General features: G+C 40.6%; 1 protein-coding gene across 2 annotated transcripts in view; it reads right to left on the bottom strand.

Moving 5' to 3' along the window:
* The window catches only part of LOC129775525 (sushi, von Willebrand factor type A, EGF and pentraxin domain-containing protein 1), a 47,919-nt gene extending 46,297 nt beyond the window's left edge, over positions 1–1,622 (bottom strand). For both annotated transcript variants that reach the window (XM_055780360.1, XM_055780361.1), the window contains exon 1: positions 1,348–1,622. In XM_055780360.1, the coding sequence (XP_055636335.1) occupies positions 1,348–1,408 (61 nt within the window). In that variant the 5' untranslated portion in view covers positions 1,409–1,622. The remainder of the gene's footprint in view (positions 1–1,347) is intronic.
* Positions 1,623–14,510: the final 12,888 nt, after the last annotated feature.

Raw genomic sequence — 14,510 nt, 5'->3', positions numbered from 1 at the left:
TGAGTGGAAAACGTAACAAGAAAAAATCGGGGCTTAACGTGTTAAGTGTCCTAACTTCTTTAAAAATCATAATTTTACTATTTCAAAAATTTATCGATCATTATTTATCGATGCAAAATTTCGAAACAACGTCGATATAACAAGAAACGACATTAAGCTTTATTTTAAGCGTCCTTTTAGCTCTTTTTTTGTTCTCAATAAATGAAGATAGAGCAAATGTGCAGACGTTGTTGTTTGTCAGGACTCTTCACATGAATAGTGGTGCAATGAGATGTTGCGGCTTATGTTAGTAAGCATGGATTTAATATGGTTTCGGCAACCCATGATTTCAATTTCCGCATAATGTGGTGAACTCGTCGATAAATTGATCATAAATATTATGAAAACTAGAAACGAAATCACAAAAGGCAAGTACACCATTTTATCGTTTTGTTTCAGGGATTTAGTAGAAAATTTTACTCTGACCTCATGAGCGTTCCATGAGTATGCTCTCATTCTGCATTATTATATTAATGAACAACTATTTTACTCATAGCCACTAAAAATGTTAAAAAATGACACGACTTTAAATTGTGATTAAAAGTTGAATGTATATCAAAAATGAGAAAAAAATTGATACTGTATGTTTGCTATTACGATTTGAGTATTTTTTAACGATGTTGATTTTTATATCCACATACTTCACCCTTAACATTCACGTAACACCGGCTCTGTGCACAATTTACAAACACTTTTTCCTACATTTTCACTTTCACGTTCTTCATTTACAAATTCCGTACAAGGGCGCCATCAAACAAGCACAGAACACACTTCAAGATGCACTTTCCATAGCTCCCCATGCGCTCATTTCATAGCTAATGATGCTGGTCCTGCTATCACACGTTTCCATGATGCACAAGCGCATTTGAATGATACCATTTTCTGGGTCGCTATGGTTGACACCGTCACTATCACTGGGGGCCACCGGCCTATGTTCCATTGAATAATAGCTAGTGACAGTGAAAACATCAAATGTTCTTTCATAAAAAATCGATTAAATGTCCAAGATCGAGTGCATGTTTTTTTTTGTAACGCTCTCGCTGTTTTGCTTCATTCCATCATACAAATCGAGCCAACGATGAAAACATAAACATTTCAAAATCAGCTGTCTGTCACATTCTGGAGCTGGAATAGTTGACTTTCTCGCGCATCACATGGTTCCACTTCCGAAGAGAGCACGAACAGAACATAAACATATCATTCTACCGAGAAATTTTCTCACCAAATCACCAAATCACCCACCACCCACAGTAACACTCCACCATCCACCGAAAACAGCTCCACCAATATCGACGGAAAAGGACTCACCCGTTTTAACCAATATGGCTGACAGGAGCAACCAGCAGAGCAGATTTTTCTTCAACATCATTTTTCCCCCCGATACGGCAATTGTTCACTTCGGATAATATCAAACTTCAGTTGAGCACTGATTACTCCATCAAAAACACTACATGACACACTAGTAGCCCCACTTTAACAGCACTTTTTCAAAGTAATAAGTTTTCTGCTTTTCCGCTGCAGAGTGTGTGAAAAGTGTGTCCTCCCAGTAGCACGGTTAGCACGTATCTCCTGTTCTCGGCGACGACCGTTCTCAGGGGATCCTGTGATGAGATGATGACTCTAGCGACGACGATGACGATGATGATGATGATGACGATGCACAGCTTCTCCTCGGGCTCACCAGCCGCGAAAATTTGGCGCGCGTACGATGCCCAACTGAACACGAATAAATTCACGCACCAAGAGTGCGTAATATCTCGTGCGAAGTGTCACTTCTACGCGATGTATATCTCGAAAAAAAGAATCTACTTCTCTTACAAGTTAGCTGCCGGGCAGCTAGAAGATAACTGAATGGATGCCAACATCACCGGTCACGCTGGTTGGTTAACGGATTCGGTAGGTGCGGTTGGAAGTGGTTCGTAAATTTTCGAAAGCACAGTTGAACGAACATATATCTGTTGAAAAAAGTTATTTGTTGTATTTATAACGTTTACGTCCACTTTCTATTCTTTTATTTTTGATTCGACAGTAAGTTACTTTTTACAGGGAGATTGTGATAGAGAAAATCCCCACCAAATCATCCGGCCACTGCCCCATCCCTCTTTAAGTTTTGTCGTTGGATTATGTCTTTCAAAAAATAGGGTAGGTTTATAGGAAATATTGAGCGGGTGGATTTTGATGATTTGAATACCAATCGAATGGGAAATTCTCTCGTTATGAATATTATCAACGATATCGTGGTGTGATTTTTATTCGCATCTTCATATCCAAGGTGGCACTCGATGACTATACAAAACGTCGGTTTTTCATGTCTCCTGGTGGAGAGCGCTTGTGTACTTCTGCATCACACATCTGCGCGCATAAAGCGTTGCCAAATTCAAATTGAAACGATTACCATTAAGATGAAGGTGGAAGAAAGCCATTGTAGTAGTATAGGTAAAACCACGTGTAAAAATGGGGTAATAGTGTTTGTGAGAGAAGAGCAAAGCACACGTAAATAGATCAATTCACTTATCCGGCTGTGTGGCGCTTCACTGACACGAGTCATAGAATACATTTGAAAAAAATAACAATTCAATACTGAAGTAAAATGTATGAACGATGTGTTCCAATGAACAATTGCAAATATAAATATATATATATAGAAGGTGTATTTGCATATGATGTAAAATTCTGATCATACGTGAGCGTAACAAGAGCAAATTTATAACACATGCGAATTGGGGCTCTTTTGGTATTAACAAGTTCTTCCGCACAGTAACTCGATGTTGATAATTCCTTAATATTGTCCTTCATTGATCGTATTTTTTCATATACTTACGTTGGAGAGCCTTAACCCTTCCGAGGCCGAGACATTTTGATTGAATGTGATACTTTTCCGTGTACTATTTGTGAAAGCATAGGCAGCCGTGGCAGTGTGCCGAGCTCTGCAATACAATTTGCTTAACCAATGTCAAAGTTGCTAACACTTACATTATAAACTCATTAAACGTAAAAATAATAATTGTTTTGACGTCAACACAATTTTATTTTAAACGCTATGACTCAGGAATAACATTTTATTGAGTGGTTTTTATAGCTGTTTCGATGATGTTGTCTGGCATCAGTGTCGAGAAAATAACGATGCTTCCAATAATACAAACAAAACCAGGGCGGAAAGTTGAAAAATGAAAAATCAACTTTCAGAGCACTAGCTCGAGTTTTCCGACGTTTTTCATTATACGGTGCAACGGCAGATGAAAATTTTATATCTTGTGAGTAATCGATTAGAGTTTGGTTGATTTTACTTGATTTTCGGGTGAGGGATAAGGGCAATTGTGGCAGCCATTTGTGGCTTCCTTCCACCTTCACCTTAAACGGTTTTAATGTTTCGTTTAGTAGAAATTCGGAATAATGGTGATGAGGGAACAAAGATATAATTGCCTATGACCGTGTGTATGTCTACTGGAAAAAGACCACTGCGATAACTGTTGTAGCTTCATCGTTGAGGAGAAAAATAACGCTTGCGATGCATGCCCGGTGCATCGTCATCTTGCGTATTATTATCGCGAGAAAAATAATAAATGAACCATCTTCAATTGGTTCTACAAAACCACGGTCCTTCTCAGAATCACTCTGAATTACATACCAAATGAATCGGAAATTCACTAAGATTTGTTTGATATTTTTACATTACAATTCCTTGATGTGTGAATGGTTAAAATTCATGAAAACTATAGGTGTTTCCATTTTCCCATATATTTGTTCTGCTGATTTGTGAGCTTTTCTACCCGTGCTGTCAATAACGAGCAACTTATCGACCACCAACGAAGGGGAAATCGTAGGATTTAAAGTCTCCGTGAACGAAGGAAAAGAAGAAGAACGAGGAGGAATATTTGCAGAGGATCACACTGAGGCAAACTTTCATTCTTCGTGAGGACACCGACTGGACAGCACCGTTGCTGGGCGAGCTAGACGGCGAGGGATCTAGTGCCTATCTCAAGGCAATGGGGGTTGAGGAGTAATATGAGGAAAGAGTAGAATTTTCCATGGGTTTTTCTTTTGAGTTGATTTGTAATTTGGTTTCGCATGACGGTAGCAAAACTTTCTCCAACTAGGATGACAGCTAAGCTAATCGAGACAAGCAATATCAACGGAAATGGCTTCTGTTGAGAAGAGCGCAAAACGGAGATAAATTTGTGTATATTCAGATGACAGCTGCGCTTACCTTGAGCATGAGAAGGTAATGTAAATTTTTTCGAGGCCAGTAATATTAACAGAAGCGTTTCTTTTGAGAATAGCGCAAAATGATGAGAAGTGTTTATATTTTTATTGGCTTTAGGCCACCAATGTATGGTTCTGTATGCATGCTATAGCGAACGCTTGTTTGGCGCTTGGTTTACGTTATACGAACGATGTCTAGAGGTGCGATTCCACTGAGGCAATACTAAATATCATGTAGCCAGTGACCAGTGACATTTGATACTTACAAGTATTGTCATTGTTGATGTTTCCATGCAGTGCCAAAGATATATTAATGTAGTTATGAGATGTGGAATAATGTCAAAAAATAATGTCAATTGCGAAAAGGGCCACTGAAATAGCGTTGGAGATAAATTTTCAATGATTTTTTTTATCCCATTTGTTTATTTCAGGCTCATTAGCATTTTAGCTGTAACAGAGCCAAATTTTTTTAATCATGTACATGTCACATATTTATCATATCTATATTTAGCACATTACACAGTTGCCATTTTTCGGCGTTATAGTATTCCTTCTATACATATGGTACATTACATTTCACAGTAGCCATCTAGGCGTAAGAGAATTCGTTCTGTTCTTCCATTGTCCAGTTAGACCGGACAACGGAGACAGTTGATATGATCATTGTTGAGTTATTAATAGAATAGCAGCCCGATGTATCTTGCAGAGCAGAGCTGTTGTATGGATGAACGATCTTATTTCGACCGTGGATCGATCTCCATCGCTGATGATTGTTGCGTGGACGTAGTTATTCTGTAACAACACAAAGATGGTCAATGAGGGCCCTGAGTTTTGAACTCACCATCGATCGCTTACTAAACGAACGCGCAGCCAATGTGGCTATTTCAATGCATTGACCTGAAACAAATTGCCACATACGATCAGCTAGTGTATTGTTCTGCGAGGGCGAGAATGAATCATCAATCAATTACTGTCAATTGATTTTACAATGAAAAAAAAACCATTTCAGGGCGATCAAACCCTTCTACTAAACAGTTATTTCTAAAACTTCACAGCATTATAAAATAATATCCGAAGTTCTAAACAAGCGACTTATATAAAATAACAGCGTAGTTCTACGTGAACAATGCGATCGTATCTTGGATACAACCTCCTATATTTTTTACAAAGATCATGCACCCTTCATCCGTAGGATAACATCTCTCATTCTCACGACATCTCTCAAATAGGCACCTCATACTCTTGCCGGGAATAATTCATTAAAGTACACAAATCACTACAAAAGTGGCGGAAAATCGTCGTCTGTACATAATTTTAAATTTAGATTTATAGCATATTGTTTCACCTGCTATTTTCGGCAACGTTTCGATTTGCTGGCTGCTTCCACACCAGCCACAATGTCTGACCGCGTGCGAGAAAAGATCAACTACCCTATCGGTTTACATGTTGCTTCGTATCAAATGATATCGAGCTACGCCTGTTTGACGTTATGAATCCCCACATATAAGGTTGGGGAAAAAGAAATGTATTTCTGATCGAAATGTGACGCTTTATCTAACATACTTGAAATTATCCAATTTAAGTCAAATATGCGCTGTTTTGTTCGCAAACTTGTTGCCATTTAGAAGACAACTTCATTATCCCCCCCTTATAAAACCCCCCTCCTTATTTGCAAAAAACTCAGACAGCCAGTTTTCGCAAGCCTCTTTTGAGGCCAACTTAGTATCACCAAGAGCGTTTTGCATGGACCGGGAGAGATGACAATCACTTGGAGCCAGGTCCGGACTATACGGTGGGTGCAATAGGACATCCCATCCGAGCTCCCGTAGCTTCTGGCGGGTCATCAAAGATGTGTGAGGCCGAGCGTTGTCCTGGTGGAAAACCCCACCATTCCTATTGATCATTTCTGGCCGCTTCTGGTCAATCGCCTGCTTCAAACGGTCAAGCTGCTTACAGTAGAGAACCGGGTTGAGGATCTGGCCATAGTTGAGCAGCTCATAGTGGATGGTTTGGGCCGGCTCACCGCGCTTCGACCACTACTTTTTTCGCATTAGGTTGTCGTACGTGTCGGATCGTGCCTAGCTCCGACCCTTATCGAGTGGTACAGTTGGCTACCCTATGAGATGTCATGCGGTGACCGTGAGCTTCGGAGATAGTAGAACAGAAGTGGACGAACAGCGAGTGTGATTAGTTGTTGTTAGGAACGTGAGAAAATATATATTTGAAACTAGTACATGTGTTCTACTTTCTTAAAGTATTTCCGAAATCCTACATAATTGGCGACGGAGGATAAATTAGGAAAAAAATCGCGAAGTTTTCCATCGGGATTGTGTTTTTTTTAGTTCGAGCGCAAGGTGTTCGTCGAAACAGCGCTGAGGAAACGTGTGTCTCGAGTCTTAAGGCAACACAAAGCGTAAGTAGCCAAGAAAAATGCTGATAACTGTATGACGTGCCTGGAAATGTATCTATTCCATATAGAAAAAGTGGAATATAATCGTTGAATTATTCAACAATGTAACGTGACGAGCATGTTTTTTTTCACTTGACAAGATGGCGGCACGCTAATGAGAAAAACAGGAGATGCATGTATTGGTTACGTTGCTGAGGGTTATGAAAAATTGAGATCAGCTTCTGTGTAGTGGTAAAAACAAAAGGCGTTTGGAGGAGACATAGTTTCGCAGTGAGTTTTTGGAATGATGCAGTGTTGGTTTTGTATCATGTGTTTGAGAGAAGAAAATAAGAGTGTTGCCAATACTGATGATAGAAAGAGATGGGGCTGGTATGGTGTGCAACATGGATTAATTATTATGTGCAACAGATTTATTTTGTTATGCTAGATTTGAAAATTTTTAAATTTGCTAGATTATTAAAGCTACGGTTAATATTTCTGTTCTTTATTCTAAATTTGCAATAGCATGAGCAGCTCTAGTCGAATCAAACCTTTTGATGTAACCATTGAAGCAAGCCATTTACCCACCGAATGGGAAACGTGGAAATTTGAACTAGAGTTATTTATGGTGGCTCAAAGGATTGAAGCGTAGTATGAGAAGCGGGCACAGTTGGCTAATCTGGGAGGGCCGGGCCTTCAAGGACTACTGAGACATTTTCCTGGAGCTGACAGCGTTCCACATGTATCAGTTGATCCCCCGTATTACGATGTAGCCGTTAAATGCCTCGACGAATATTTTGAGCCTTTCCGCCGCAAAACATTTGAGCGACACCTGTTTCATCAAATTAATTAAAACCCAGGAGAGCGTTTCACAGATTTTATTATGCGACTTTCAAAACAAATTGCTAGATGCGCTTATGACTCCGCGGTGATTGAAGAGCTTATTGCAGATCGTATAACTCAGGGATGTAGTTCGGAAGAGTTGCGTGCCAAACTACTTCAGAAAGATAGGTCCTTAGAAGAAGTTATCGCATTGGGAACAAGCTTGGCGGAATCATCACAGAAATCATTAAATTTGAGCAGAAATTCGGCAATCAGGAAAGAGCATCAAGATGTCAACGCAATTCAACAATCTAATCCAACCCGAAGATATCCTCGGTCCGATACACGTCTCAGAGGGAGTGCCCAACCACGATATCAGCGAGGTCCACCAAATGAAAAGTTTATTTGCTACAGCTGTGGCAAGCGGGGTCACATCCAAGGAAGTAATGATTGTCCGGCACAAACAACGCGAAATGCGCAAGTTGCGGCCGAATCGGTCATTGGACTAAACGGTGCTACAGTCAAGATCAAACAACTAAGCGAGGACATGAGTCAACCTCAACACTCAATGATCCGAAACCAAAGCATATTCGCGCAGTTGTCGAAGAGTCGCAAAAGGAACAAACAGAATACGTCTTTTATGCAATGGGGCGGAACGTATTCGTGTTCAAGATAGGTGGAGTGGAAGTGCCGATGACCATTATCATTAATCGAGAGATTTGGAATCAAATGAAGGAAGCAGGAGTAAAGGTAGAAAACATGTCCACCACAATCGATCGAAATTTGATGGCGTATGCATCTGCACAACCCATGGATATTTCTGGAATGTTTATGGCGGAGATTGAAGCAGGAAGGAACAAGGATTTCGCAAAGTTCTACGTGGTCGAAAATGGTCAACAGTGTTTACTGGGAGATCAAACAGCTAAAAATCGCAAAGTTCTAAAAGTAGGATTCAACGTAGGAGCAGTGAAGGATCAGAAACTAGAGCCATTCCCAAAGTTCCGGAATGTGATTGTCGAAATACCGATTGATAATAATGTTCAACCTGTGCAGCAACCCTATAGACGCCCTCCAATCGCTCTGGAACAAAAGATCGAAGAAAAATTGCATTGTCTTCTCCAGCAGGACATAATTGAATGGGTGAACGGTCCCTCTCCTTGGGTGTCTCCAATGGTCCCAGTCACCAAAAATTCGGGAGAGATTCGCCTATGCATTGACATGCGTCAGGCAAATAGAGCGGTTTTAAGAGAGACGCACCCATTTCCTCTGGTGGATGAACTACTAAGCTCAATGAATGGAGCAGTGCGTTTTTCGAAAATAGACATCAAAGATGCTTACCATCAGGTGGAAATTTCCGAGACATCCAAGCCTATTACTACTTTCATCACGAAACATGGTCTATTCAGGTAGATATTACTACGATAATTCATTGATCACTACAGATATACGTTTCTTCATAAATATATGAAAATCAAAATCATTTTTCTTCATTTTTCTTGTTTTTCTTTTTCTTGTTTTCCAAATGCTAAATATATTTATTGATAACAGGTACAAACGTCTAATGTTTGGTGTTAGTTGTGCACCAGAACTGTTCCAGAAGGTGATGGAATCTGTAGTTGCTGGACTGGACGGGGTAATCGTGTATCTTAACGATGTTGTTGTTCATGGGAAAACTCAGCAAGAACATACCGAAAGATTAATGGCTGTTTTACAGAGGTTGGGCGAATATGGAGTGCTGCTGAATGATAAGAAGTGCGTGTATAACGTGAGGTCCTTGGAATTTCTTGGCCATATACTTTCTGTTGATGGCATCCGTCCAACAGAGAGCAGGGTAGACGCAATTCAGAGATTCAGAAAGCCACGAAATGTGTCCGAATTGAGAAATTTCCTAGGGTTGGTCTGTTACGTCGGCCGTTTTATTCCAGATTTGGCTTCAAGAACTGATTCTCTAAGAAAGCTTCTTCGGTTAGGCGTTCGCTTCCAATGGACAGAAAAAGAAAGGAATGACTTTGAAGTAATTAAGACCGCTATCTGTAAAATCGACTATCTGGGCTTTTTCAATCCCAAAGATCGTGCGAAACTTATTGCAGATGCCAGCCCAACGGGGCTCGGAGCAGTTTTACTGCAGGAAGATGCAAATGGTAGTACCAGAGTCATTTCCTATGCGAGCAAAGCCCTGACAGATATTGAAAAGAAATATTTCCAGACGGAAAGAGAGGCACTGTCACTGGTATGGAGTGTGGAAAGGTTTAAACTATACCTTCAAGGTTTAAGGTTTATCTTGTTGACGGACTGCAAGGCATTAGAGTTTTTGTTTAGTCCTAGATCACGCCCCTGCGCCCGTATAGAAAGATGGGTCCTTCGACTGCAAGCTTACAATTACGATATAGAACTTAACCTGGCTCAACGAATATTGCAGATGCCCTTTCCCGACTAACAGCAATCTCTCCGGAACAATTCGATGAAAGTGCTCAAATATACGTACGAAATGTTGCCGAACAAGCGGTGCCAGTTGCACTAACTTTTCAAGAAATCACAAATGAGACCAGAAATGATGAAAGTATCCAGGCAGTGATCAAGGCTCTTGATTTAGCCCTGAAGGAAGAGTTTCCGAAGGAATACAGACCTTACGAGACTGAACTATGTAGTGTTGATGGAATACTACTCAAAGGTAACCGACTCGTTATCCCAATATCACTGAGAGATCGCGTGATAGAACTAGCTCACGAAGCACACCCCGGGATTGCGGCAATGAAGCGTCGTTTGCGGCAAAAGGTATGGTGGCCAAAGCTGTGGAAAACTGTGTGAAACGGTGCAAACAATGTACGTTGGTCTCTTCACTGGGAGTTCCAGAACCACTTCAGAGAACTAAAATGCCCGTAGAACCGTGGATCGACATAGCTGTGGATTTCATGGGTCCATTGCCATCTGGTCACAATCTCTTAGTTATAGTCGACTATTTTAGCAGGTTCACCGAAGTCGTAGTAATGAAGCAGATCACTGCTAAGCACACTGTCCAAGCTCTTCATGAGTCCTTCTGTAGATTCGGTGTTCCGGAGACAATGAAGGCGGTTTCGTAGAACAACGCCTTATTGGCCTCAGGCCTATAGGGAGGTTGAGCGAGCGAATAAAACTATCCTTAAACATTTAAAAATAAGCCAGGAATCTGGGAGTGTGGACTGGATCTGGGATTTACGCACTTTCCTACTAATGTACAATTCTACACCTCACGCAACAGCCGGAGCAGCGCCGTCCGTTTTAATATTTGGGCGAGCCCTACGCGACAAACTTCCAAGCGTCGATCACAGACGGGTCCCAATGGATGAGGAGGGGATTCGGGATAGAGATTGGACGAATAAACTCAAAGACGCAGAGTACTGCAATGCTCGCCGCCATGCAAAACCCACAGAACTCAGAGAGGGGGACATAATGGTCTCTAAACGAATGTGTAAGACGAATAAGCTATCAACAACTTTGGCTCCTGAAGAGTTCCAGATTACTAAATTGACTGGTTCAGACGCAACACTTAGTTCAACGGATTCAAATCGTATCATTCATCGCAACGTAGCTCATCTGAAGCCCCTGATGAAGAACACAGCGTCGGAGGAAGCAGATGCCAGTAGACCAGAAAATGGAGATGGTACTACACGAGTTTCAGGACATTGAACTTCCAGGCTCTTCTCAAGATCACTACGGGTTCCAGTATATTTGAAAGATTATCATACCGTTTAAGACTGTTGTGTAAAGGAGGGATGACGGATCGTGCCAAGCTCCGACCCTTATTGAGTGGTACAGTTGGCTACCCTATGAGATGTCATGCGGTGACCGTGAGCTTCGGAGATAGTAGAACAGAAGTGGACGAACAGCGAGTGTGATTAGTTGTTGTTAGGAACGTGAGAATATATATATTTGAAACTAGTACATGTGTTCTACTTTCATAAAGTATTTCCGAAATCCTACAGTACGTGATCCACTTTTCATCACCAGTCACCAGCTTCTTCAAAAATGGGTCGAGTTCGTTCCGTTTCCGTTCCGTAAAAACGTAAAATATGGCGAATTTCTTGCTTGGTGGACTCCATCTTTGACGCACTATAACTTGAGACTGAAAAGGACAATCACAACACTGTCAAAGCGACACTTGTAGCTGCTGATTTAGAGGTTTGAAAGGGTATACTCACACACGTCAGATAATGATAGCTTAAGTAATCGCGATCTTATTATTATGTTACCCATATATGTAATTATGTTATTATTTTGCCCACTTCATTTCTCTGAATTCACTTGTCCGTTCTTAAGGGAATCCTTACTTATGAAATAAGCAGAACACGGTAAGCACACGATGCGATCAATTTACTATAGCAAGTACACGAACTTTTCAAGAGAGCACTCATGGCCATAGGATGCTTAATATACATCAGCTGGCTATAAAATTATTACAATCCTCTACAAGAATGATCCGGACAACATGGCAACGTAGGAGAAAATGCTACTTCTAATCATAATATATTTCTGTGGTCATAAATTTATTAGACTTAGGATTATATCTAGTGAGATCTCAGCTATTTAGATTGGTGTTCAAAAATGCACTGATAAATTATGGCTCCTTGTCCTCTTCTGCATAATCATATTAGAGAAAAGAGAGATAATGGCTTCATTGGATCTTGTGCACATTTTTGAACATCGATATAAAAAAATGTCTATGAAGCAGAAAATCCATGGGATTCCAGATTATCATCGAGACTCATACACGTCGTCCAATGCTGCTCAAGTTTGTTGATCCCTTCCGAATAACAGGATATGTCCAAATCTGAAAAATATCCATTAGTAAGTTTTATATATTTTTCAAATGGAATGGAAAAGTTATACAGATGATACACTGAAAAATGTTAAATTTCGGATAATTTTATGGGCCCTATTCCAGAAAACGAGACGAGAAGACGAACAGTCGTCTCGTTTATCTTCATATTCCAGAAGCCGAGCTCGACTAAAAACAGACGAGTAGCTCGTCTGCCCCGACTGTTCGGCCGCGCTCGTTGAAGAATCAGTCGAGTCGTCGTCTGGGTTGGTGTGATGTGTTTTCACCTTGTTGATTTAAAGCATCGGAATAGCTTTGTTCCACTTCAGAATTTGTTTCACGGCTAAACTAGAATTGCATAAGCAATGCATGCTTTTAACTGCAACCATAAAATTTAATTCAGTAATTTGATTTTTTGACGTAGGACTACGTCTAACCGGAAGATATAGGGGGTGAAATGGAAATCTAGGCACTGAACAAGTAGGAAAAAATGCAAGATTTGGAACGCTTATAACTCGAGCAATTCTCAATAGATCGCAAAGGTTTTTGCAACAATTGATAGGAAATATATCTACGCATCTATCATAACGAATAACATTTCATTTTTCTGGAGATAAATAATTGAATAATTGTGAAATATCAAGCATTGTCAAAATACACTATGTGCCCATTTTTGATTGGTCCATTTTGTGCTCCTCAAATCGTACCGACCAAAACGGGCAACCAGAGCAGCAGCAAAATAGAATGAAGCACGATTGGAAAGGAAGAAGAAAAAAATGAACGAAACATTGGTCGCAGTCTCACACATGCGTAATTCTCGAGCCAGCCAGTCAGCTTAAAAATCCCCGCTCCGCTGCCGTAACGATCATTCTCATTCAAACCGTACACCACATCGGTTCGCATCACAACACATCAACAAACCAATCCAAGCAGCCATGTCTGGACATGATAAAGGAGGAAAAGTGAAGGGAAAGGCAAAATCCCGCTCGAACCGTGTTGATCTGGAGTTCCCCGCAAGGGTGGCTAGGCCGAGCACGTTAGTACCAGTGCAGCAGTCCACCTAGCCGGCGTTATATAGTTTCGGCCGCCGAAGTGATCGAGTTAGCTGGCAAAGCTGCTCGCGACAATAAGAAAACCCGCATTCGGAACAGACCACATTCGGTTCGGTGGACATCAAGACAACAGGCAGTTGCAGCGAGTGGCGAGTGGCAAACGCAATCGCAAAACGGCATCAGGTAACAGAAGAAAAAAGTTTGTTCTTTATACAAACTGCTTTGGTGGCAAATCCAGAACAAGGCGGCATCGAGGGCGTTCGAAATGGTTTTTTTCAAAACCACGAGTACTAAGTTTTCTAAATTGGAACCATTCCATAAAACAAGGCGCTTTTCAGGGCCATTAAACCTTCCAAAAAAGAGTTTAGGAAATACAGTTCAATGCTTTCTAAAACAATATCCAAAATAATAATAAAACACAAATTGATTTTTTCATAATTTGTTTGCTAGGATATGATGAGTATGTGAATTTGGCAGTTGTTCTGAGCTTATTGATTTTCACCAATTCTTAAATTGCTTCTAGATTGAAAGTACAGTAATTTACACTTATCTCGACATTTAACTAATTGGACGGACATGTAATGCGACATATTTAGTTGGACACTTTTGTAAACATAGAGTTCGGGGTCCAAATTATGACCCCACATTGAAAGTTGACACTGTACCACTGTCATCGCAAATGTTCAATTACAGGTTAAAATTACCTCCAATCCGATACTGAGTGGTGGTAATGCGACGTGCCATTGAATGTAATTTACTGTAAAATATGTCACAAGCTGGATGGGAAGAAATTTTCCAACTGTGAAAGCTGTGGCGAGTGGCAAATGCAATCGCTAAACAGAAAGGTTTAGCCGAACAAGATGGGGATATCGAGTGATAACAAAACAATAAACTTTTTAGATTGAAGATAATTTTGTGATCCTGAAAAGGACCCTTTTTAGCCTGCATGTGAATCCAACGAGCGAACAAATCGTAATGACTGTATTTTCTTCTACTTCTTCTTTTTGGCTTTAAGAGGGTTTAAACTTTTCAGTTCATTCGCCTCTATGAATGTATTTTTTGCCATCGCTCCCTTTTAACGCTCATTCGTTCGTCTCGTTGGACTCGCCCCTCTGGCTGAGTCTGCCGATTTGTCTCTATCCTGTGAGTGTGTACCGCTAGAGTATAAAACACGCGGACCCCAAAAAAATATCTTATTTTCTTTCAAACC

The sequence above is a fragment of the Toxorhynchites rutilus genome, chromosome 3 (genome assembly GCF_029784135.1).
Source record: "Toxorhynchites rutilus septentrionalis strain SRP chromosome 3, ASM2978413v1, whole genome shotgun sequence".
NCBI lineage: Eukaryota > Metazoa > Arthropoda > Insecta > Diptera > Culicidae > Toxorhynchites > Toxorhynchites rutilus.
The sequence above is the reverse complement of the archived record's forward strand: the minus strand, read 5'-3'. Positions and strand labels throughout refer to the sequence as shown.